At 35.8% G+C, this 27,085-nt stretch overlaps 1 protein-coding gene across 2 annotated transcripts in view; it reads left to right on the top strand.

The window, feature by feature from the left end:
- Positions 1-27,085, top strand: part of PRKD3 (protein kinase D3) — a 124,920-nt gene that overhangs the window by 68,034 nt on the left and 29,801 nt on the right. For both annotated transcript variants that reach the window (XM_056795312.1, XM_001363077.4), the window contains exons 6-14: positions 6,183-6,375; positions 8,203-8,280; positions 10,956-11,139; positions 12,174-12,297; positions 13,062-13,139; positions 17,891-18,167; positions 20,190-20,242; positions 22,096-22,168; positions 25,571-25,677. In XM_056795312.1, the coding sequence (XP_056651290.1) occupies positions 6,183-6,375; positions 8,203-8,280; positions 10,956-11,139; positions 12,174-12,297; positions 13,062-13,139; positions 17,891-18,167; positions 20,190-20,242; positions 22,096-22,168; positions 25,571-25,677 (1,167 nt within the window). The remainder of the gene's footprint in view (positions 1-6,182; positions 6,376-8,202; positions 8,281-10,955; positions 11,140-12,173; positions 12,298-13,061; positions 13,140-17,890; positions 18,168-20,189; positions 20,243-22,095; positions 22,169-25,570; positions 25,678-27,085) is intronic.

A 27,085-nucleotide genomic window follows, 5' to 3' on the forward strand; every position in this document is an offset into this window, starting at 1 on the left:
GAAATTAGTTTAGTCTGGCACAAGTTGTTTTTGATGAAGCTTTACTGGCTCTTCATAATCCCTGCTTTATACTTAGAAAATTGAGGCCCATACAAGTTAAATAACTTGCCCAGGGAGAAATGGCAGGATTTGGATCCAGGTACTTTGCCTTTATATCCAGTGCTTTTTCCACATGCCCTTTTTGGAAGTAAAGTTCTTTTGGGTGATGGGCAGATCCTTGTGTGTGTCTAGTATGGGATAAAGGATAATCTCTTTTCCTTTGGTCCACTCTCTGATGAAGTAGTGACCATTCTGCTTGCTAAATCTTTCTTTCTACATGTGCACTTGGTTCCATCTCCTTCCATTGCCTCAAGGAATTTTATCCCTTCAGTCATCTCTGATCTCCCTCTCCCTATTCCCCTCCCATTCTTCCACTTTCTGTTTCTACTAGATCTTTCCATTTTGCCTAAAAATATGCCTAGATCTTTCTCATACTTAAAAACAAATAAAATATAAACCTCCCATTTGCCCTACTATACTTTCAACTTACTGTCCTATATTTCTCTTCCTTTTCATAAATTCCTAGAAAAAGCCAGTTACATTTGTTGACTTCACTTTCTCTACTTCCATTTATTTTTAACCTCTTGCAATATGACTTCTGACTTCACCACTTAATTGAAACTTCTGTCTTTATGTTTGCTAAAGATGTATTAATTGCTAAATCCAGCTGCTTTTTCTCAGTTATCTTTCATGATCTTTTTGCAGACTTTGAAAATGTTTTCATCCTTTCTTCCTAGGAATGTTATCATCCCTGAGTTTCCTATCTTGTTTTTCCTTCTATTTGACCACATCTTCTCATTCTTATTTGCTGGATTATCAATAGTATGGGCTTAAATCATGCATGTCCCTCAAGTCTTTTTTTCTAACTTCTTTCACTCTGATTTTCTTTATGAGCTCATCAACTTTCTTGGACTCATTTGTCATATTCATGCAGATGAAACCCATTTCTGAATATCTAGTTCTAGTACACTCTGAGCCCTAGTCTTGCATCCACAGCTATTTCAAGGTTAATATCTCACTGACACTTCAAATTCATCAAGTGAAAAACAACTCAATATTCTTTTTCCGCAAGCCCACACCTCTTTTGAACTTCTTTTTATTTTTGAGGGCAAATGATTTACGGAAACAGACTGGCAGAAGTAATTGAATTCAGTGTGTCCAAAATACTATCTTTTGCCTTAAACTCTCTCCTCCAAACTTCTTTATTTCTGTTAGGTACCACCATTCTTTCACTAATTGAAGTTTATAACTTCAGTGTCATGTATAACTCTTCACTCTCCTTCCTTCCCCTATATCAATTGGTTGCAAAGTCTTTTTAATTCCAACTCAACAACATGTCTGACATTTCTTTCTTTCCTTTGCTTACACCTCCAACAACCTCATTCAAATCCTGAGCACCTCTCACCTAGATTATTGCAACAGCCTTCTAATTGTATTCTAATTTTCCTTTCTCCTTCTCTGGTCTAGCCTCTATGGGCTACCATAGTCATCTTCCCAAAGCATAAGCCTGACCATGCCACTGTCTTGCTCTAAAGCCTTCCATGACTCTTGATTGCTTCTGGAATGAAATAAAAGAAGTGTGGAAATCATTTCCCAGTCTGGTGCCAGCTGACATTTCCATGCTGATTGCATTGCACATCTTCACAAATCTCTTTGCCAGTTAAAATGGCCTCCTTATTCTTCAGTTTCAACATGGCATTTCTTTCTTCTGTACCTTTGCCTGAATTTGTTTCTGTAATCTACTCCTTCCTCATCGTGACCTCAAGGTTGAAGAAATAAGTATCAGACTGAATATATAAAGTCTGAGAGGTTGGTACTGAGGTATTTGGTGGTTATACTTCAGTTATTCAACCTACAGAGAGATTCAAAGTATGAACCTCCTTGCCCTCAGCCAGTAGACACCCACTAAGTTAGAGAGAAAGAATTTCTATAAAAATAAAGATTTTATTGATACAAAGTGATTTTTAAAAAGGATATTAAATAAGGAACCCCTAATCTAGGGTTTGTCTAGCTAGGTTTTTTCCCATCTACATAGCCCTCATGGACTACTCTTGATATCTTGCAGGGCCTAGGCCTAAATCCCTCCTTATCAACTAACTATAAAATCCAAATAAAACTGCTATCTGACTAAGCTATCACTAAGGGAAACTTATAACTTATTTGTCCATACCTTGCCTCCAAACAGAGTGACCTAATATACCCAAAGATATCAGGGCCTACCAACTGGCTTGGCAGTGAGGTGAAACCTCAAAATGCCAGCACAACAAAAATCTGGGTCCCCTATTCCTTCTCCCTGGAGGTACTATTACTCACTGTTGTTACCAAGAACCAGGAACCAGGAAACCTTTGTAGATGGTCAAGAGTCCTTCCAGATCAGAGATGACTTAGGAAAGGGTTCACAGAGTCCTCAAAACCAGCTCAAGGCCTTTGTTATCACTAGGAGTCTTTCCTAGTGAGCAGTGTTCTTCTCTCCAAAGTATTGACAGTGGGAACAAAATCAGGTTCAAATCTATTCAGCTCATGAGACCCTCAGAGTAAATCCAAAAGCAGCCTGGATCTGGTCAGTAACCAAATCCAATTCACTTTCACTTCCTGAGTGCTCTCAACTGCCAGCATAAGAATTTTACCTAGATGCCTCATGTTCCAAAATCCTGGTCATGTCATGTCACTCTTGCATGAGGACCTACAGGTTTGCAAGATTACTTTGCAAACTTATTTATTTAACAGTACTTAATTACCTTATTTCCAACTCTACCACGACAAGGCCCAGTTCATGACCCACCTCCTCTGATTAGCATTTCCTGATCTCCCTAGGTGCTAGTACTCTCATCCTTGTCAAATAATCACATATATTCTTAAAATTTTTTTTATTTTAAAAATATTTTCTGTTTACACATTTTATTTTCTTTCCCTCCCCTTTATCCCCCCCAGACCCAATAAGCACTTTCACTAGGTTATACAAATGTTATCACTTAAATCTATTTCCATATTATTCATTTTTGTAATAGAGCAATTTTTAAAAACCAAAACCCCAAATCATATAGCCTTATAAACAAATGATGTCATTTTTTTTCTTCTGAATGACATATACTCTTACATATTACATGTTGCATTACCCAATTGAATGTAAACCCCTTAAATTCAAGGACTATTTTTTTATTTTGACTATGTGTCCTTAGCACCTACTACAGTGTCTTATAGGTAGTATGCATTTGTTAGATACATGTTGAATTTAATTGAAAAAACTTCTTAACAATTAGAATACTCACAAATCTGTCATGTGGTAATTTAATCACCCTTAATAGATCTTCTTTAGAGAATGTATGACCTCTTTTGGGTATTTTGTGGAATATATTAATATAACAATAATAATAATAATAATAATCAAATCACAATAGTAAACTAATATTTATAAAGTACTTTAAAATTAACGGTCCTCTTTTCCACCTCTCAACAGTCCTGAAAGTATTACAATAAGTAATTATATTGTTGGTATTATTCTTAATTTACAAATGATGAAAATGAGACACAGAAAAATTAAATGATTTGCTCATGGTCATACTAGTATAAAAAAAGGATTCAAACTCAGTTCATTTTGCCCCCAAATTCTTCATTTTTTCTGTCTCTTTATAATTGCTGCTAGTAGATTTTTAATGTCTCTGAACTCTTGAGAATCTGTGACTAACAATGTTTATCAAATGTGAGTGTGAATTAGAAGAGTGAGTTAGAGAATACTGAAAGAATGAGTGTAACATGGTGATGTATTTTTGACAGTAAGGGAGATCCAGACCCCAAATAGTTTATGATTCTATCTAGGTCAAGGGTGGGAGAACAGGCCATCTTTATTTCAGTAACCTCTAATTGAAATGTAGCATTATTATTCTGCCCAAGAGGTTGACAGACTTCATCAGACTACCAAAGAGGTTAAAACCCCCTGATCTAGGTTTACTTTTTTGAATGCACTGAGGAAAAAACCCAAGGAGCCAAATCAGGAGAGAATCAGATTGGGTCACTTTGGGTATTGTCATTACTTATGATTACCTTTCTTTTACCTGCATCATTAACATTAGGTTGGTATTTCTAAGTTAGGGATTATTGATTCTTTTATATTTTACATTCTTCTCTCTTTTTATTGTAGATAATTGAGAGTTGATTATATGTTTACAGAAGTTTGTAGAATAGCTAACCTATAATGTAGACTTAAAATGAGGGTATATAAAATGATTCAGAATCTTTTGAATATTTGGTTTTGGAAGTGGTTCTGATCATTTCAATTAAAGAGTCTGATACTTAAAAATAATATACAATTTCCTTATCTAAAATAGTAATCAAAATAAATGACAAGTTTCATAAGTAAACATAGTGCTTTATTCTTTAAAGAGTATCTTTTATTTTAAACAATTTAGGCTTGGTAAATTTAGGTATCTTCCTTTCAGACTTGCTTCCTGCTTTGTGGTCACTTGATGTAAACTTTAAAAAAGGTAACGCTAAGAGATTCATTACAGAATGAAAGCTAGTGAGGCAGGCACCAGGCTGGTCAGGCTATAGGACATATGTGAACAAAGACCTTTTTATAAAACATTGAAGTACTTTTGGCTCTTCTCCACAGCTCTGCCCTCAGATGCAGTGTTGAGGTTCTCAAGGCATATATCCCTGGAAGAGTAGAGTGAACCCAAAACAGAAGGGCTCATACCTTGAGTAGCAAAAGACAACAACAGTCTTTTGGTTTGGGGTTGTGTGTGTGTGTGTGTGTGTGTGTGTGTGAAATTCAGCTGTTCCTCTGAGGCTTTTTCTAGTCACACTTCATTACATAGAGTTTGCATTCTGTTCCAGCATGGGCTATATATAGTTCTATTTGTTAATAACCTAATATTTATTTTGACATCCCAGGTACTGTATCCCATGTCAGTAATAAGCCTTCTTTTCTTGAATATTCTTTGTGCCTTGACAATTATCTAGTCCCTACTCTTCATTTCCTTTTCCATTTCCTATTATTCTTTACTCTACCACTTCATTAGTCATCTTTCTCTCATTTCTTTTTTGTCATTACTTTTTCCTTTCACTTTTTACTGATACTCTTGGAGCATGGCAGTATCTTAATGGTCTGGACCCTCTTAGCTGCCAGAACATTTTTTTGCATGCGTTATGGGAAGGGGTGAAATTGCCTATGATCTAACAATGGCAAACACCACTTAGTAGTTCAAGGTATACAAGAAGGTCTAATGAACCCATTTTGGGGTTGATCCAGTTTGAGCTTTCACAGATATCACCAGCTAGAAAAAAACCCTTTTTTCCTCAAGACAGCAAAGGAAGTTTTAACTAAAACTTCTTGTATTTTCTCCTTACGTTTAAATTTATATCTATTCAAACTCAAATGTCTGACCAGAACAGGACATTGGCTAGTCATATGGTCAGAATTAGGAATGATAGACAGCACACATACTTCACTGAGCCTATAAAATATTAAAGACTTACAGGAAAGCTTTCAGCCCATGGGCTGGTTCTTCTGTTGGAGGTTCTATGGGAGAACATCAATAAAAATCACCAGAGATAAGAAAGAGATGATTTGGAGTTCTTATTAGGGGAAGGAGTACTCATATTAATGAGAACACAAATCCTTTGAGGTTTTAACATTCAAACTGATAGCTCCCCCTCCTCAAACAAAACGGAAAAAATTCTCACAACTTCAATTAAGATACTGTCTTTCAGAAAATTGCTTTCAGTATAGGTTCTGTGTCTACAAGCATGCTATTTAGTGCCTAATTCTTAGCACAATTCCTGGCATAAAGTAGATCCTTAATAATGTTAGTTAATTGATTATAGTGTCTGCCTTGATATTAATAATCTGCATATATTTGTGATTCATTGTCTAGGTAATTAATTTCAGTATAAATGCTTGATTTTGGGAATTTCTTAGTTTTCATATTATAGCGTCCATGCCAAGACAGAAAGTAGGCTGTGTGTATAACATTTATCGGAAAACACCAAATCTTGTACTTATATCTTCACTTAAGGGTTTTAGAAACCAAAGGAAGGTAATGAATGAGACTTGTCTCTAGAGTATTGGACAAATGTCTCTTAAAAGATAATACTTAGTTTTCAAATAATTTATATTATATTTGTAGAAATAACTTCTATTTTAGGCACATGTTCACCAAGAACCAAGTAAGAGAATTCCTTCCTGGAGTGGACGCCCAATCTGGATGGAGAAGATGGTTATGTGTAGAGTGAGAGTTCCACACACATTTGCTGTGCATTCTTACACTCGCCCCACAATATGCCAGTACTGTAAGCGACTACTCAAAGGACTTTTCCGCCAGGGAATGCAGTGTAAAGGTAAGGAGGGATTTTTTTTCTTCTTAGAAAAATACTTTACTCTTGGTTACCAGATACAAATTAATGCCTCTGAAAAAGCTAGGTAGCATAATGGGATACTTGAATAATAAAGTTATCTCTTAATTTGCATAGCATTTTAAGCTTCTTGAAGCTTGATTAGAATATTTAAGTTTCCTTTGGATTGGCATGATTACCTTCATATGATTAGTGAGAAGCAGATTATGAAATTTGCCTAAGATTGAGTAGGTAGTTGATATGAGAAACAGAACTCTAGTCAGGGCTTTTAATTACCATTTTTTTCTTCTTTCCTTGGGATAAATTGTTATCAAAGTGAAACCTATGACCTGAAATTTAGCATGTAGCAGTAATATCTCATTGTTCACTAGGACGTACTAAATTATAATTCCTGTTTTTCCTGGTAGGTAATGAATGAAAGCTTTCTTGACAGAAATAACTTGATAGCTGTGACAGTATATTATTAGTTGCTATGAATCACTCAGCAAGGTATAATAAAGTTGAAATTGAACTTAGCTAGACTTTGAATATGAATTAATAAGTTGATTAATGTTATAATATGTACAGAGTCATAACTAGCAATTTTGACCAAAAGCAAGTACTACAAATTGTGCTTTGGTGATAAAAAAACAGAAAGTGCTCTTAAATCAGTTTTTAAGACAAGAGGAGGGCAGGGGAAAACCCTCAGGGAGAGACCTGAGAGCTTGAGAGACAAAGCAGAGATCCTAGCGTCACATGCCACACACAGCTTGAGAGATTACAGGTGGAAGAGAGCAGCAGTGGAGAAGCAGATAAATCCTGGGTGGCTAAAAAGGGTCTGTTGGGATCAAAATAATCTTTAAAAAAATGATTTGTCTTCTTGAACTTGGAAGACATAGAAGAGATGTATGTAGTTAAAGGTATTGTATTGAAAATGTTTTATAAAAAAGTTAAAACATTACTGAATGACTCACTGCCTTTTGAGAAGACATTCAGCAGAGACAATAGGACATCACCAGTAGTAGTGCTGTTGATATTCTTGAATCAATAAGGTTCAACCTAAAATAGCCACCAAAGTCAGGATTCAGAGTCATTTTGCTGGATTGTTATTAGAAAATGCATTCATGTTTTTTAGTATTAGACCCATGGAGTTGGAAAATTTAAAGGGTTGAAGGAGGCACTGAACAGCCCTCCTGCTGGTCCTGTGAGCCTTATGGTGCTTGTGAGAGATGCCTGCACCAGGGAGAGACTGGCCAACAGGGGTGCCTAGCCCTCCTCTCAGTCTGAAGCAAAACTGCCCAGTACCCCAGGAACCTGACCAGTGCATAACTGAGAAATGTTGAAGAAAATTAAAAAAATATATAATATGACATGTTAACTTGTGGTTTTCTAAGTCAGTATGCTGTGATCCACCCCTTTCAATCATACTCTCTCTCTGCTATGTGTATAACAACTTGCATTTTGGTAGTTTTGCCCTCCTAAAATAGAGCCTGCAAGGCCTTCACTAGAGGGGATATCAGGAGGTCACTAAAGTTTAGAAAGTAATAAGAGATTTAGGAAAATCTGAGAGATTAAATGGAATTTGATAGGAATTGGAGAGTTCACGAAGAAGTGGGTATGAGGTGAACAAGGAATACAAGAAAATTGAAAGGAGATTTCGTATTGCTGATTGGAATGTAGCCATAAAGATTCTTAAGATGATTTTTTTAAAAGGGCTTATGAGTAGTACCATATTAAAACAGAAATTCTCAAAGCATTCTTGACATAGCTAGTCACCTATTTATTGGTAGATGTTTTCATATAAATTAGTAAACTGAATCTTTTCTTTTTTAGATTGCAAATTTAATTGTCATAAGCGCTGTGCATCAAAAGTACCTAGAGACTGTCTTGGGGAGGTGATTTTCAATGGAGGTAAAACTTTTTTTTTAATAGTATCTTCTGGAATGAGAAAATGATGCATTTTGCTATATTCTTTTCAGCTTTAAGCTAAATTGATTATATCCATTTCCCTTTTTTATTCCTTACCTTTTAAGGCAGCAGTTTCAGTCAGAAAGTTGATTAAGGGATTAATGTCGGTTTAGATGGACTTTACTGATATATTCTAGGGCTTTGCCTGTTCTCTTCAATATTCTCTTCAGAATAATGGGCAAATCTAAAAAGATTAATTTTAATAGGGACACATATAAAATTTGAACTTGTATTAAAAAAATCAACAATGTAAACCCAAGAAAGGGGAGAAAACAGTTCATATGGAGAAAACCATGCTGAGATTTGATTGAAGGCCCCAAGGAGATTGAGCTTGGAGAAGAGTTAACTAAGACAGACATGATACCCATACCTGAGAAGAGTTCTCATTGAAGAAAAGATATTCCTGCTTGATTCTAGAGTATAGAGCAAGAATAAATGGGTAAAAGTATGGATAAACAGCTACCCCCAAATAATATATATGCTACCATGGTAAGTAGTTTGTCACTATCAAAGCACACATTATATGACAAAGTTTAGATTTGTTGTAGAGGGGGTTTCATGCAAGATGGGGAGGAAAGGAAGGGAACAATAAATTTATTAAAAGTGACTACCATGTACCAGGCAATGGTAAGCACTTTATAATTATTATTTCATTTGATCCTCCCAACTACCTGGGGGGCGGTGTTAGGTATTATTATTGTCCCCATTTTGCAGATGAGAAAACTGAGGCAGATATATTACGTGACTTGCTTAGGATCACACAGCTAATAAATATTTGAGGCAGAATTTAAACTTGGGTCTTCCTAACTCCAGGTCTAGCACTTTATCTACTAAGCCACTTGGATGCCTCCAGATTGTATGGGCTGAATTTTCTTTATTAATATCAAGTAAAGGGAAATATCCATATACGATATTATATGCTACACTCAGCAAGTACATAGACTTATTTTTGGTTTTCTGTAGGGTACCAACTTTCAGGAAATAATTATATATTATGGCATAATAAATATTCTTGAACTTTAGAGGTTGATTCCTCTAAAATATCTGTGTAACCTGATAAAGAGGTTTTTTTTTTTGTTTTGTTTTGTTTTGTTTTGTTTTGTTTTGTTTTAAGGCAGAAGAGAGGTAAAGGTTAGACAGTGGGGGTTAAGTGACTGCTATGAGTTGGATTATTAGTAGCACTTTATATCAGGGGAGAATGGGATAAGGAAGCATAAAGAATGAAAACCAAGTGCCATAGAATTAATTAACATTCCTCCACAGGATATATACCTGTGTTTTTCATTATATATTATTAGAATAGCTAACAATGTTTGGTGAGTTTTTAAGAAAAATATTTATAAGGGTAGCTAGGCGGTTCAGTGGATAGAGAGCCAGGGATGAAGATAGGAGGTCCTGGATTCAAATGTGGCCTCAAACACTTTTCAGCTGTGTGACCCTTGGCAAACCATTTAACCCCATTTACTTAGCCCTTATTGCTCTGCTGTCTTGCAACTGATAATTTAGTATTGATTTTTCAAGATAGAAGGTAAAAGTTTAAAAAATAAAAATAAAACAAATATACAGGAAGAAATTGATTATTTACGTTATTAGGTTTGCATGCATAGTTAATTGAGTGGAAAGAAAAATAAATTAATTCTTATAATTTTGAATGTGATTATCACAATAATTATCTTTTGATAGCATAAATGATATTCAGGACAAATTGAGGAAAAATGGAGAAATGCTTTCAATATAGCAGCTATTGTGGAAGTAAGCTTAATAATAAATCTGAAAGGAATACACAGCTAAAGTAAAACTTCTTAGAATTAGATTCCTTTAATTTGGAATTTATGGTATTACAACCCAAAGTGGGATGAAATTTACCTCTTTATGAAGAAAAGGTTTGCAAAGCTTTATTAATAATAATTATGTATAACATTGTTTTTAAAGTTAAAAAAGTAAAGATAGAAATATTGTTGCTTATAGTCCAATATGGCAAGTTTTATTCATGAAAAGAAGGCCTGATAGACCATTAATTCTTATCTCTGCAAGTGCTCTTTCTAGGTATCTCATTTTCTTCCACCCTCATGCCTTCTCTTCTTTTCATCCATTCTGTATATATCTTAGATGTTCATGATTGTTTGTATGTTGTCTCCCCTATTAGCATGTGAGCTTCTTTGGAGGCAGCAAGGTGCCATGTTTTGCCTCTTTTTTGTATCCCTAGTACTAAGCACAGTGCTTGGTGCATAGTTAGGTCTTTTTTTTTTTCATCTATACCTCCTTTCTTAGTAACAACTCTAAGATAGAAGAGAGATAAGGGCTAGGCAACTCTGATTAAATGACTTGCTCAGAGTCACACAGCTAGGAGGTAGCTGAGGTCATATTTGAACCCAGTTCTTCCTGATTCCAGACCTGGTACTCCATCTACTTTGCCCCACACATAGTAAGTTCTTAATAAATGCTTTCAAATGAATGAGTAAACACTGTTGGTCAACAGGTTTTTTAAAAATGTTTATGAAAAACTCAGTTTCATTAAAAGTTCAGTCATTTAAAAATATGTTTTGCTTTTAACTTTAAAATAGTTTTTCAATTTCTTACTCTTTCAACAATTTGAAATTCCTTTAAAACTTTGCCAGAACCTTCCAGTCTGGGAACAGATATTGATATGCCAATGGACATTGACAGTAGTGACATGAACAGTGATGGTAGTCGTGGTTTGGATGACTCAGAAGAACCATCTCCACCAGAAGACAAAATGTTCTTCTTAGATCCCTCTGATCTTGATGTAGAAAGAGATGAAGAAGCTGTCAAAACCATCAGGTAGCATGAATATGCTTGGGAAATGTTAAATACAATGTTTCTAACAGGCAGGACAAAGCAGAGGGGGAACTCTATTTCAGAAAACCTAAAGGTGCCTCCCTTTGGTCCTCTAAAATTTTGGGGTGTTGGAGCTTCAGGGACTATTGTGATGACTCTTTAATGATTAACATTAGTAAATCTGAGGATGCCATAGACACTTCTTGATAGCCACAGCAGAATTTTTGATGACTGACATAGTTTATCTTTCCTATGTCGATGGAAAAAAAGAAAAAATATGTTTCTTAAAAACTTCTTTTTAAATAATCTATAAAGTATAGTTTCATGGTAGAACCGGTACAGAGTTAACAAATAATAATGCCATTTTATGCCAAATGATAATCCCAATGCAAAGCAGATTTTTTGGTGGCAGAAGCCACAATAGAGAATATATTTGGGAACTTTCACCAAAAAATAATCGTGAAGGGGGCAGCTGGATGGCTCAATGAATTGAAAGTCAGGCCTAGAAGCAGGAAGTCCCAAGTTCAAATCTGGCCTCAGACACATCCTAGCTGTGTGACCCTGGGCAAGTCACTTAACTCCCATTGCCCATTGTGAAAATGCTACTCATAAGAATCTGATTATATTTACTTTTTCTAAGTAGCATAATTTATTTAGCAGAATGTCATCCTATATGTACTTTTGGGGAAATGCAAAATTGATATAAAGCATAATCCTTGCTCTCACTCTAACAAAGAAAGAAGATATCAACACAGAAAGTTTTAATAAAGAACATTCCAGTTGAAAGTTGAAAAGATAAAAGGAAATGGGAAAAACATTCTGGTTATAGGAGACAGCCTGAGCAAAGACATGAAAGCATAAGAGTATAGTGCATGTTGAAAGTAGAAGAAAGTTATTTCCTTATTGTTAAGGCTGTTTGGCTTTTTGAATTATTTGAAAAACATTGCCATAATAGAATTCTGATCAGTTGAAATTTATGTGTGATTTTTTAAAACTAGATTTTAAGCATTTCTAGTAAATTTAAAATTTTTTCTCAGTCCATCAACAAGCAATAATATTCCACTAATGAGAGTCGTACAGTCAATCAAGCACACAAAGAGGAAAAGCAGTACAATGGTGAGAGAAGGTTGGATGGTGCACTACACCAGCAGAGATAATTTGGTTGGTAATTTTATAATTTTCAAATGTATTCATGGTTGTTTAAAAATGTTTTTTTGCATATTCTTTCAAGGAGTGCATTAGGGTGTTGGATTATTTTTACATATTGAGAGGAATTCAAAAGATAAAACATGCATTGTTTTATATTTATAGGGAGAGGAATAGAGAATTCAGAAAGAGTACAGAGTAATACCATGAAAATACTTAATTGAAAGAAGTTAGCTTGTAAATGAAGGTTGAAGGAAGTCTAGAAAGGCACCACAGTTGTGGGCTAAGATAAAAAAGATAGAGGGCTTTTAAAAATAGATTTTATTTCATAGAGTTTTGTAGAGAGAATATTTACAATCTATTTTTCTTGTATCAGAAAAGGGCAGTACTTTACCTGCAGAAGAATGATACTTATGGGTTAGCTTTAAAATTTATATTCAATATAATGAAGAGTTTTGAGACACTTGAATCATTTTTAAAGGGTCCTCTATGAAGAAGGTCTTCAGGAATAAGTTAGGCTTTTCATCTTCCTGGATGGTTTGGGTGAGAGTTTTTTTATGTACACAATGAAGATTTGTGTCTCCCCCTCACCTCTTCTCCACTCCCCCAGTCCCCCAACAAACTTGTTATCCAAGAGAATGCATGTGCTTATGAGAATTTACATGTCAACAGTCCAGTATATTAGGGAGGTGACATATATTATGAGTATGAATACAGCTATACAAGTAATTTCAAGTAAGTAATCAAAACTTACACCATCCTCTTGTGTGTTTTTGTAGAGAAAGAGACATTATTGGAGGCTTGACAGCAAATTTCTTACACTGTTTCAAAATGAATCTGGATCAAAATATTATAAGGTAAGGGCTCGGTTTTTCATACTGTTTAGCCTTTCCAAATATATTAAAACTTATAGAAAAGATGAATTTATTAATTATGATAAATAGCATTACTTTTTATTCACATGACCTAATTTATTTTTTGTACTTATTCTTTCATAAAATACTACTAACGGGATAGGTGAAACATTTTAGCATATTCATTTTACAAAGGCTGAAATAGGTGAGAGACATTGTAGATGAATCTATCTGAACTTGGAATTAAGAGTGGGGAAGGGGGAAAAGCATTTTTAATCACCTCCTATGTGCCAGGTACTGTGCTAAGTGCTTTACAAATACTATTTCAAGTCAAAGTGACCTAAATTGGAATTCTGCTTCAGATACTAGCTCTCAGCTTCAGTGCTCTTGTTTATAAAATTGGGCTAATAATAGCACCTATCTCTTAGAAAGAGTTGTGGGAATAAAGTGAGATGATACATGTAAAGGACTTTGCAAACTTACGGCAAACTGCAACATAAATATTAATTATTATTACTACTATTATTTGTTGTCAATCAGTTGTTTCAGACTCTTCATCACCCTAGTTGAGGTTTTCTTGGCAAAGATACTAGAGTGGTTTGCCATTTCCTCCTCTAGCTCATTTTATAGATGAGGAAACTGAGGCAGTATGGGTTGAGTGACTTGCCCAGGGTCATAAGAGGCCCTCATGTAGGAGAAAACACTTCTAGATGTTCAAGAGCCATGTTGGCAAATCTATAGCATGCGTACCGGACAGGATTGCTCCCTTCCCCTTCTCCACACACACGAGGACATTTCTCTCATCGCTTCCCTCTCTGCCCAACAGCCCATTGGAAGTGCTTCCTCCCTCCCCTGTCTCAGGTAAGGTGGGGGACAAGAGGGCTTACATGAGGCATGAGGGTTGCAGTTTGGGCGTTTGGCCTCTAAAGTCTCTAAAAGGTTCATTATTACTGGTCTAGAGAACCTGAATCTTCTCTATCTTAACATTATTACTGTAAATGAAATGAGAAGCACAAGAAAGACTCAACCAAGAGGAAGAATGGTTCACAGTATTAGATTGGAAGGTCTGTCAGAGGATAATGAGAAGGCTTTGTGGGACATAAGGCAGTGTTGGTATGTTTAAGATAAAGCACAAAGAACCACCATGAAGATGATTTCAGCTTATATCTCAGCATCTATTACAGAGGAGGAAGGAAGAAATTCCGTAAAAGACTCAATAAGATTCTTAATTCACTATATATTTAATAATCTGTGGTCCTTCATAGAAAAGTAGGCATAGTGGAAAATAGCAAAACATATGATGTAAAAACATGCTTCAAGAATAAGAAACACTGGCTTTAGACACTTCCCAGCTGTGTGATCCTGGGAAGTCTCTTAACCCAGTTAATCCTTACTGCTCTTTTGCTTTGGAATGGAGACTTATTATGAGTTCTAAGACATAAGGTAAATGGATCCCCCCTCTAGTAGTAAGAAACAATATAGACTAAAGGATTGTAAATTATATGTGCCTATGTATCTTGATAACTTTTTCTAAGAGAGTTGGGAGGTTTGAGACATAATGAAGGCCAAATAATGTCAGGAAAAAAAATAAACAAGTTACATTTAAAGAGATAGGAAACAATTAGTTACATATTAAAGATATTAAGTCAGCCATCTGTGTATTCAGGCTTCTGTTTTGTTAGTGCAGAGATCAAGATCAATACCAAATTAGAAGAATAAACATAAAAAGATCTGTCACACCAACATATATGTGTGTGTATGTGTATATGTACATATTTTAAAATAAGTAATTGGCACAGGCTACTCTTTTCTAAGGAAATTTAGCTGTTGCAAACATATCTTCATGACTAGAAGATGAAGAACAAAAGAACCTAGGAGCCACCCTTGGATCTTTTTGCCAAAGTGTCAAATGGGAGTCAAATTCTAGAACATAAATTTGTGAGACCTTCCAGAGAAGAATGATAAAGCAGGATCATATCATAGTACCCTATCTAAGTAGAGGAGAGAAGATGGGAGTTTGAAAGAAGTTTGATGAGAAATTTAACAAAGTTAAATTTCATGAGAGCACAAGTAGATGAAATATGCAAAAAAAACTCTAAAGGTTTCTGTGATGGACTCTTCTTTGTTGGGGGTAGTAGAGCCACTATACCAATCCCTGAGGAGTACCGTGGGAGGCAATGACAGCTTACATTTACATAAAACTGTAAGGTTGAAAAACATTTTACAGGCATCATCTTATTTGAGCCTCACAACAATCCTGTGAGTTGGGTGCTAGTTTTATTGTACCTTTTTACAGGGGAGGAACCTGAAACTCTTGAACTTTGCCCAATTGTCTGTAGCCTTGCACTGTTCTTTTGTATGATACTTGGTATCTCCTAGAAATAGCATCTAAGAAAATAAAAGAGAGGCAGAGCAGCAGTTGAATTAAATCAGTTTCCAGGTCTGTACAGAGAAGGCTTGGACTAGAGGCAATGCAATTTTGAAGGCACTGAGATAATTCTAGAATTACTAAGCACTTGGGGGGAAATCATACTGTTACCAAAAAAAATGACTTGGAAAATGTTTGTAACTGCTGTTATATCTTCAAAGAATTTTTATGAGAATAATCTATGCACACATATCATCTTTGATGAAGTTTTGAGAAGAGAACAGGCAGGATTTTGCAAATGATATTCTATAGCCAACTATTTTTAATCTAATTAATTGAAGTTATACAGAATATGACACATAGTATTTGCTGTTTATTGACTCCAACAAGGGTACCTCTTGGATATATATGTATATATATCCAATTATACATATGTATATATATATATAATCAGAATTATACACAGTCTCTGAAATGATGGAAAAACAATTTTTTTAGTGACCTTCTAATTGTTAATATGATGATAGGCAAAACACTAGGGAAGAGCAGCGTGCTTACCAAAGTTGTTTGCATCCATCTTGGAGGAAGTCCAACATGTAGTTTATTTTGAAGAGGGATTATGTATAGATAATAAAAATCTCCAGATACTTCTACTTGAAGACAGTTTTGAGTTTATTGTATCAAGCCCCAAAATGATGCAGACCCTCCTAAATGAGATCAATAATCACTTTAGAGTTTAGCCTAACTGCCCACACAAGAGAAAGCAAGTGGATAAAGGAATGCCTGTTGTCCAGACTGAGTTGATAGATGGATATAGATAGACAGACAGACAGACAGACAGACAGACAGACAGATAGATAGATAGATAGATAGATAGATAGATAGATAGATGGATGGATAGATGGATAGATGGATGGATATAGAGGTAGATGGATAGATAGATGGAGAGAGAGGGATGGAGAGAGAGATAGAGGTAGATGGATAGATAGAGGTAGGTGAATGGATAGATAGATAGATGGATGGATAAGTAGAGATAGAGGTAGATGGATAGATGGATAGAGGTAGATGGATGGATAGATAGATGGATGGATGAATAGATAGATAGAGATAGAGGTAGGTAGATGGATGGATAGATAGAGATAGATGGATGGATGGATAGATAGATAGATAGATAGATAGAGGAGGAGGAAGTTGAGGCTTTGAGAGATTGACTTGCCAATGGTCACAGAGTCAATGTAAACCCTGTCATCATGACTTCAGATCTACTGCTCCATCCCCTATTGCTACCCTGCCCACATGTACTGACTTCAAAGGCTTACTTGAGCCTTGCTTGTTTTATATCCTGATTGTTATTGCCTACTCTGACCAGACGTTCCTGATTTGTCTTCCTGAATGCCTAGACCCAATGGTGCCGTTCCTGACAGTCATTGAGCAATACTGATGAATGTCATTCTTGGAAAGATGAGAAGGGGCAAGCAATGGGTTTTTATTAAGCCATTATCTTTGGCCCTCATTTATACCTCAGAAGGTAGACTGGATTTCACTACTCTAAAGAGTTTTTATTGAATCGAATATTAAGCTATTTGTCTTTGGCCTCATTTGTGGTCTTAGGAGGTGACCTTGATGTCACTGCACCAAAGTTATGGTCAGTAACAGAAAGATGAATGTCTTATACAAAGACCACTTCTTTATATCCCTTCTTCTACTTTTGCCACATGATTCCTATTTACTTTATAGGATATCAGATATAGTAGGGCCTCAGTAAAATATTTGTTAATTTGATTTGGTGAAGAGGTAGCTGACCTCAACACTGGAAAGCATGGGTTCATGTCCCACTTGGATCTTGGCCATTTGATCTTGGATGGCTACAACTTCTCAATGCCACAGGCCATTCTCTAGGGTTCTACACTGCAGAGAAGGTGCTGGCCTGCATTGGTAGATGGAGTTTCCTTGTCTGGAAGTTCCCTGTGTCAGTGACATCACAGGTCCAATCCGTAATCCTTGGATTTGGTGGCAGTTGGTAAGAACAGATATTGATAATAGTAACAAATTCCCCTTCCAACATCATTTCCTTGCCCGCTGAATGAGATGTGGGCAACATCATGGATAAGGAAATGTCCTCCTCTTTGCCTGGCTCAAGCCTAATCTGAGGTTTGGATCCTGTTTGTCCTCTCTATTGAGCCTTTGTTGATATTGCTGGTTCCTTCAGGCTTCTAAAAGCAAAATTTGGTAAACACAAGACCAGTTCTTGGCCATGTGCTGCTCTGTCCTCTATGCACCATGACTCTTTTTTGCTTTTCTCATCTGGGATTCAAGATCTTATATTACTTTGTGTGTTTGAACAAAGGTTTATTCACATTTTTCAATGCTTCCTTTTTTATTTCAGGAAATCCCACTTTCAGAAATTCTCCGCGTGTCTCCACCACAAGATCTCACTCATATTTCTCACGGCAGTAACCCACACTGTTTTGAGATCATCACTGATACGATGGTCTACTTTGTGGGTGAGAACAATGGAGGCAGCTGTCATAGTCCAGGCCTGGCTGCCACAGGAGTGGGGCTCGATGTAGCCCAAAGCTGGGAAAAAGCCATTCGTCAGGCTCTCATGCCAGTTACCCCTCAAGCTAGCGTTTGTACTTCTCCAGGACAAGGAAAAGATCATAGTAAGCATTCAAGTTGTTTAAGATGATTTTAGTATGAATGCATTAATTTAGTTATATAGTACATTACTTTGCTACTCATTCTCTCATGAAAATATTTTCTTGTGATAACCCCTTGCAGCAGTTAACTCAAACCATTTTTTGCTCTTGATATAGAAATAACTTTTATTTTGGCTCATAACTGAATTATGTGTCAGTATATAACAATTATGGGGAATTGAATTATAGAGGTAAAGAATAAGTTCTACTTGTTAAACGAAATGTGACACTATTAATCCCTTTATTTCCTACAGAAATATAAAAGGTAGATTCTCATGTCCCACTTTGTACAGGGGGCTCCTTGTTGCTAGTATCTTTCCTCTGAAATGAACTTCCATTTACACTATATATATATCTTTCATAAAGAAAGTTATTTACATGATATCTCACCTAGTAGAATATGAGCTCCTTGAGGACAAGGACAATGTTTTTGCTTTTCTTTATGTCCCTAGGACATACCACATTGCCTAGCATGTAGTCAGTAATAGTTGATGGAAAGAAAATTTGTTATATTAACTTCAATTTCATAAAAGTTTAAGTGAGCATTAAAAATTTAACAGTAGTCCTAGTATAGTGGCACAACAACCCTTTTCTGAGTTTCCTATGGCTTTATAAACGTTGAGGGTTAATGACTTAACTGGTTTACTGGACTCAAGACATAATATTAAAAGTTATGAAAGAATTTCTATTGTAATTTATTTGCTTTGTGCAAGTGTTCAGTATTTCCTCTGTGCTCTGCACTGTGCCAGTAACTTTAGTAGAACACCTCCCTTCCCCCAGAAAACTCACATTCTAATTGGAGAAGATACAACATACACACATAAACGAGTTACATAACAAGATGAGGCAGTATATGGTTAGTTGCTAAAACCAGTGGTGCACATAAGTACTGACCAGTTCAGAGGAGAAGAGTATTGTGGGTTTGAGTAGTTGAGAAGTGGTTGATGGAGGAAGTTGGGCTTGAACCTGAGCTTGAAGGGAGTAGATTCAGAGAGGCCTTTGGGTACATGAAGACAGTGGGCAGACCAGTTCTAGGAGGGGAGCATAAGTAGGGGCAGTGATGCAGACATGATGGTTGATAGGACAGCATAGAAGTCCAACTGAATGAAGCAACTATTTGTTTATCTGAGGTATACTAGGAAATGACGTTGAGTAGGGAGGAAGAGGCAAAGAGATAGAGGACCTGAAAAGATCATCTGAGGATTTTCAAGATTCTTTCTGGAGGCATTTGAAAACCACTGCCTTTCTGAGAAGTAATGATATGACAGAAGCAGTTTTTGAGGAAGAGCAGCCTAGAGTGCTCTTGTTTTAATAAAGATTTGAAAATGTGTTAGCCTAGACAAGAAGATTCCTTGCTTAAATTTAAAATGAATTTTAGGTGCATGAAAAACTTCATGAATTCCATTTGCAATTTAGAAGTAACTTTGAGAGAGACACTGTGATCTTCTTAATTGTTTTTCCTTCTTTCTTCTTTCTTTTTTTTTTTTTGCCGATAAACATCTCACCTCTGTTGAGGAAGCAGCATGGCAGAGGGTCCAAAGCCAGAATTCAGATCTGGTTCTTGCTCATTAATGCTGTGGTGACCTTGAATATGTCACTTCACTGTTCTGAACCTCAGATTTTTCATCTATAAAATAAGAGAGTTGGACTAAATAACTTCTTCTAGCTCTAAATCTTTGAACCTGTGTCTCTTTTTGATGAAGTTTTTAGATTTTTAAAGCTATAAAAATAACAATTTTTGTCTGTGTTTGATCTATGCTCTTACCCCCTTTCCTCTGTATTTCCTTTTTTCCCTCTGTTATTCACATATTAAATCTATTCATTTAACAATCTTTTATATATGTATATATACATACACACATATGCATACACATTTTTTTCCTTTGGTTACAATTTTAAAAATCATACTGAATCATTGTTCAGTTAAGTAGAATGTAAACTTTTTTTAAATTTTTTCCACTAATTTGTTGTTTTTACATTTTGCAGACGAGTTGTCTATTAGCATCTCTGTATCTAACTGCCAGGTCCAGGAGAATGTGGTAAGTAATGTAATCTTTTTTTTTTTAAACCCTTACCTTCCTTCTTGGAGTCAATACTCTGTATTGGTTCCAAGGCAGAAGAGTGGTATGGGTTAGGCAATGGGGGTTAAGTGACTTGCCCAGGGTCACACAGCTGGGAAGCATCTGAGGGCAGATTTGAACCCAGAACCTCCCATCTCTAGGCCTGGCTCTCAATCCACTAAGTTACCCAACTGCCCCCCAGCAATGTCATCTTGACAAAATGTAATATTTAATTGATTCGTGTATGATAAAATCTATTAAGGATAAAGATTCGTTTCATCAAGTTTTTCAAAACACAAGGTACTGTAGGCCTTGTGGTCAATAAAAAGGTGAATAAAACATATTTTCTTCCTTCTAAGAGCTTATGGCCTAGCAGGGAGATTTATACATATAGTCACATAACTACAGTGAAAGGCATTATGCAATAAGTCAGTCCTAATGGTTGGTCAACAATAAATGCCATAGAGTTCAATACAATGCAATAAATATTTATTAAGTGCCAACTATATAGCTGGTACATTGGTACATTGAGGACACAAACAAGAAGAAAGAAGCTGAAGTAGGGGAAGTGGGATGATGATGATATTGGTAGTGGTGAATGCAAAAAGTTGTCAAAGAGAAATAGTAAGAATTCTGAATACTTTATAAAGGGAGGCTACAAGAGGAGTTTTTTGCCTTGCCCCTTAGTCCTTCAGTCAGAGGCAGAAGTAGCAGAGGGTACTGCTGAGGGGTGAATGCCCAAAGCTGAAACAATCTCCATGAGGAGTTTCTTGATGATGAATTTATGGAGGTGTGGGGGAGATTATGATGATATAGGGGAAACTAAACAGAGAAGCTAGTGACAAATGGCAAATGAAGAGCTAACTGGGGAGAGTGGCACAAACAAAATTTATTAGAGATCTAAGAAGGAAGAAATTAATTTTCACTTAGGATATTGGGGAAGAAGATTAAGTTAAAGTTGGTTCTTGAAGGATTGGTAGATTTTTGAAAAAAAAAACTGGTGGAGTGGGAGTATATTCTGTTTGTAAGGAATGTTAAGAGCAAGAGGTAGGGAAAGTCCAAGGAATGTATGGGGACAAGGGGTAAGCTCATTTAAATGGACTCATGGGCTTTGTATCATACCCTCACACTGTCAGCTTAAGCCTATTAAATTATGAACCTTGGAAGATTTCTTTCAAGTTATGAGGATAAAGCTATTTTTAGAATGAGGCAAGCAACTTCTTAATAGTAATATAATGGCAAAAGTTTTTAATCTTCCTTAATAATAATTGACTTTTAATCCTACATGCAAATTTTGTGACTTAGTATTTTTTTAATCAAGTGAATTTTAGTCAAGTTCTCATAAAACAATGTATTTTTCTTTCATGTATAGGGTCCCAAATTAAGAATTAAAAGTATAAAACTCTGGGGGCAGCTGGGTAGCTCAGTGGATTGAGAGCCAGGCCTACAGACAGGAGGTCCTGGGTTTAAATCTGCCCTCAGACACTTCCCAGTTGTGTGACCTTGGGCAAGTGGCCTGACTGCCATTGCTTAGCCCTTACCACTCTTCTGCCTTGGAACCAATACCCAGTGTTGATTCTAAGACAGAAGGTAAGGGTTTTAAAAAATAAAATAAAATAAAAGCATAAAACTCAGGCATTAGCTTTTTAAAGACAGTAAGGGAAAGGATGTATCTTGAAAGATAGATTTTACTTCTTAAGTAGAATTTTTTAAAAATGTGAAAACTAGCATATTTATTATAATGGAGTCACTGGAGACATATGTTTATTAAATATTACATTATTAATTTAAATTATATTTGAATATAAATTTAAATTTTTCCCCTAAAATAGGATATTAGCTCGGTATACCAGATCTTTGCTGATGAGGTCCTAGGTTCAGGACAGTTTGGCATTGTATATGGAGGTAAGCCATGAGTTTTTTGTTTAAATAAATTTCTATTGATGCCTTTTATTTTTATAACATTAACATTTCCCTCTGCATCCTTTTCATCCCAACCACTTACAGAGTTGTGTCTTGTATTAAAGGATAAAATAGAAAGGGGAAAAAAAAAGTTAAACAGAAGTAGCCAACATATTGGAAAAGTCTATTGTTATATAAAGTGCTCAGGGGAAAATGTCTTATCTCTTCTTTGAGGCCAAGCTTGGTCATTGAAAATTTTCAGTGTCTAATTTTTGTTGTTTAGTTGTTCCTTCCATTTTCCCTGTAATAGTTAGGAGGTATGTTGTTTTCTTGGTTTTATTTATTTCATTTTGTCTTTGTTTATGTCTAATAAATCTTTCCATGCTTTACTTTGTTCATCATAGTTTTTGATTTTTAATACATAGTAATATTTTGTTATATTCATGTACAACAACTTGTTAGACATTCTCCAAATGATAAATGTCTACTTTGTGTCCTGTTCTTTGCTACTACAAAGCATACTGCTAAAAATATTTTATAAGATCTGCAGCCTTTCTTTTTGCCATTGACCTCTTTGGGTATATGCCCAACACTGTCATCTAGAAGGTGGAACTTGTGCAGATTTTGAAGGTAATAAACAAGAAAGTGAGAAGGAATTTATTTCTGGTGTTAAGGACAGCCACTACCAAGTCTTGGAATTTCATGTGTGGGAGCAGTAAGAAGTCCAGTTTGGCTAGATCATAAAGTATGGGAAAGAGAGTAATTTATAATGTTGGAGGAGTAGGTTGGAAGCCAGCTTGTGAAGGGCTTGAAGAAATTAACAAGAGCTTAACTTTGAGCATGGAGCCATTGGAGTTTATTCAGTATTAGAATAACTTGATCAGACCTGCATTTTAGAAAAATCATTTTGATAGCAGTTTGTAGATTGGACTAGCATATAGAGAGAATCAGGGAGACTAATTAGGCTTTTTGTAACAGCTCAGATCCAAGGTGCCAAGGGCTCGAGGGGATAGTGGCTGTGTGAGTTGAAGAGAAGCAGATGAATATGAAATATGTTTCCGGGTAGAAATGACAAGATTTGTCAGCTGATTATTTATGTAATCAGGAGGGCAAGTGAGGAGTCAAGGATATACATATGGTTATGAAGCTGAGTAATGGGGAGCATTATTGCGTCCTTGAGAGAAATAGAGGGATTTGGAAGAGGATTGGATTTGGTGAAAAACGATGAGATGATATTTGCACATGTTGATTTTGATTTGTCTGTTGGACATCTCATATGAAATGTCTGCTCATAATGTGAAATTAGAGCTCAGGAGAGAGACTAGGACTAGTTATATAGATTGAAGAGTTATTTGTATCAAATTTTAGATTCAATACCATGTTTGTCTCATAAGTGCATATATATCATTCCTTACAACTCTGAAAATGGTTTGTTGAAAGATTCCAAAACTTTGATGAATTGATGATCTCATTGATGTGGATATTCACAAATCTTGTGACATTTCATGAGGAATTTTTGCCTTTAAGTATGTAAAAAAATGTTCCAATCTTATCAAAAGCTTTTTTTCTGACTTTATATGTTATTTTCAATTTAGAAAAAGTTGGAGAAACATCATCTATCACAACAATTTGTGGTATTTGGAGAGCAAGAAGTGCTATAGATGAGATAATTAACTTATTTACATAATATCTTCCCCTTTTAAAATGTTTATTTTATCAGTTTCTATTAAAGTTCCCCCTCTTAGGCCTTCTTGTGGTATAGAGACGGCTAGGGATACAATGGACATTGTCATTCTGGACTTAGAGATAGGAAGACCTATGCTTGAATCCTGCCTCAGTCACTTAGTTGTTTGACAGCCTCCCCTCCTCTAGGGCAAGTTAACTAACTTTTCTTAGACTTAGTTACCTCATCTGTAAAATAAGAATAATTGCATCCACCTCTCAGGGTTATTTTGAGAATCAGCTGAGGTAATATGTAAAGTGCCTTGAAAACCTTAAAAATGCTGTATCAGTGCTAGCTATTCTTCGTATTCTGTCCCAAACCTCAACCCATCATTGTCTCGAGTTCTTGAAGGCTGTGCCAGTTGAGCACCAGCTCTTGTCATCTCAGCCAATCTTAGAAGGCTTCCAGACCCCTAGATCGACTTTTGGAAGAACAGCTTTATAGCAGAAGTAAATTGCCATAAGGCTGGCCACTATCTTTGGAAAGTAGAAGGGGTTACCATCTGAGTATTTTACCAAGAATATAGGGATGCTGCTCTGCCAAGTGTTAAGGGTAAATTTTAGGGTTGAGACTGAATATAATTTTAGTGGTTGCCGGGGATTTAAATCCTAAATCCCAAAGAAATACTCAAGTCAGAATAGAATTTTATGGTGGTTTATTTACAATGGAAGGAAGAAATTAAGAATGATGGAGAAAGAGGGAAAAGGGAATTATATCTACTCCAGCCTCGTCTGAGCCAGGGGGCGTTCAGAGGCCTCTCAGCCAAGGGGCCTTCCCAGAAGATTAAATCTAGCTTGGCTTCCAGCGATGAGGCCTCCTCCAAGATGAGAGGCCTCCTTGGAGGCTGGTGCCTTCAGAGAGGTCAAGGGACAGGGGAGTCAGCCTTATCATTCACTACGAGGTCGTTCAGGGAAGCAGGCTGAAGTTCCATATTAGAGCTCCTCCACGTCAAGTTCCACCGCCAAAGTCTGCAAAAAGTTTTCTCTCATAGGAAGTGATGTGAAATATAAAGGCCGTTCTTTACATCACTTCCTGTGTCTCACATATACCAATGATGGCTTAAACTTGGCTTAGGACAGTCCAAGGGGTCAGTCACTTGTTTCTGATTTGTCACTTGCTAGCACAGGTGGATCATAGACCATCCTCCCCAACACTTAATCCTTAAGTGGGGGGTGTATACATTCCTGGTTGCTAAAATTCTAAAGACTAAGCAGGATGGAGTAAATCTAAAATTCACACAAGCAGGGTGAGCCTGGAATAAAATGAAGTCAGAGGCCTAGTTTTCTTCCTAAGCTGAGCCACTGAGGGCTTGATTACAGCACATTATAAGCACTCTTTCTCCTACGTTCAGCAAAGACATTTTTGCCTTTTTTTTTATCCCAGTTGAGTTTCCTAAATAATCTCTTAGTAGGTAAATAAATATAGAAAGGAAAATATCAGTTTTTTCCTTCTTCTTATTAGTAAGGGGTTAGGGAGGTAAATTAACAAATACTAGAAAGGATGGAAATGCACAAGCAAATTTACAACATTTCAGATAAGCTTGCTTATTTCAGCTGGTGGACAACTTTCCAATATGGTATTTGATATTTAGGAAAGTTTTCATTTTTGCTGTGTTTACTTTGCTTTTTCTTTTCTTTTCTTTCTTTTTTTTAAATAAAATAACTTTACTTCTTTTTCTCCAGGAAAACATAGAAAAACTGGACGAGATGTGGCTATTAAAGTGATTGATAAGATGAGATTCCCCACAAAACAAGAAAGTCAGCTTCGTAATGAAGTGGCCATTCTGCAGGTAAAATAGCAATACTTAATTCATGTCTTTTTAGTTTCTATTTTGTGTTGGCAAAACTAACATTTACTTTCTTTGGTCTGTAGCTATATGGCAGAGTTAGTTTTCATTAAAGAAAGCAAACAGAGTTAGCTTAAGCCTAGACTTGCAGGATAATAAGTGAGGAAAACTTTCTATCAGATTGTATTTAAATATCAAATTCTGATAAAATGTCTTCTTAAAGTCATAACTTTGGGGACTTGAGGTATTTGATTCCATCTTGCTGTATTGTTGTGAATTTCATGAAGATTATTTCACAAAATCTTAGAGTATTCAAGTTAGAAAGGATATCAGTGATCATATAGCCATCATATACCTTAAAAAATTCCCTCTACTATTTTCCAGACAAATGACCATTAAGATTTACTAGAATATCTCCAGTAAAGTGGAAACCTCTGTCTACCAGTATGGGTCATTCTTTTTTGGGGTTGGTTTTAGTTGTTAGAAAGATTTTTCCTCAATTCACATCTAAATTTGCTGCCTTATAGTTCCTCTGCTTGCTCCCAGTTTTGCCCTCTGGCATGAAGTAGAATAAACTTAATTCTTTTTACAGGTGATAGCCCTGTATGTATTTGAAGACAGCAATCATGATTCATCTATATTTTTTCTTCTTTAGGTTTAATATCCATTCCTTCAGTCTTTTGTTATGTGACACAAACTAGCCTCTCACCATCATGGTTGTGCTCTCCAGCTTATCAATATTCTTCTCAAAATAGGATACTCAGAGCTGAATAGAGTTCTCTACATGAGATTTGTTCAAGACAGAGTCATCATTTCCTTGTTTCTAGAATGTGATGACTCTTTTTGAATAGCCTATAAGGTCATGCCAGATTTCTTTGCTTCCATATCACATTATTGACCTTTATTGAAATTACAACTCACTAAAACCTCTATCCTGTTTCTCTCCTGTACCTTCTTTGCTTCTTCTAAATAAAACACTTTCTTCAAGAGTCACATTTCCTTCTTACCCCACCAAGCCTCCAGGATGCCAATGAAGGCAAATTTATTTCTCTGTGTTATGATCCCTAGTTTTTTTTTTTGCTTGTTTCATAATTTTAACATTTCTCAGAAGCAATAACTACAGCATTTTAAAATAATAAAAAGCAGATATTGACTATTACAAAATTAAAACTCAATTGTCGTTTTTATAATCCAGAATCATAGTATTTAAATTTTATGCTTTAGATTCTTGAGGCTTTTTTTGAAAGATTTCTATGTACCTATAAATCTTGAAAAACATATTAGTTTATCAGTTTATTTTTATGTCTTACTATATTCATTACCCTTATTTTGTGTGATTTGGAAAAAGTAAAAAAATTCAACTTGATCCAAGTTGCTGGTGGTGTTTCTAAGTAAATTTCTTTGATTGTAC

The sequence above is a fragment of the Monodelphis domestica genome, chromosome 1 (genome assembly GCF_027887165.1).
Source record: "Monodelphis domestica isolate mMonDom1 chromosome 1, mMonDom1.pri, whole genome shotgun sequence".
NCBI classification, from domain to species: domain Eukaryota; kingdom Metazoa; phylum Chordata; class Mammalia; order Didelphimorphia; family Didelphidae; genus Monodelphis; species Monodelphis domestica.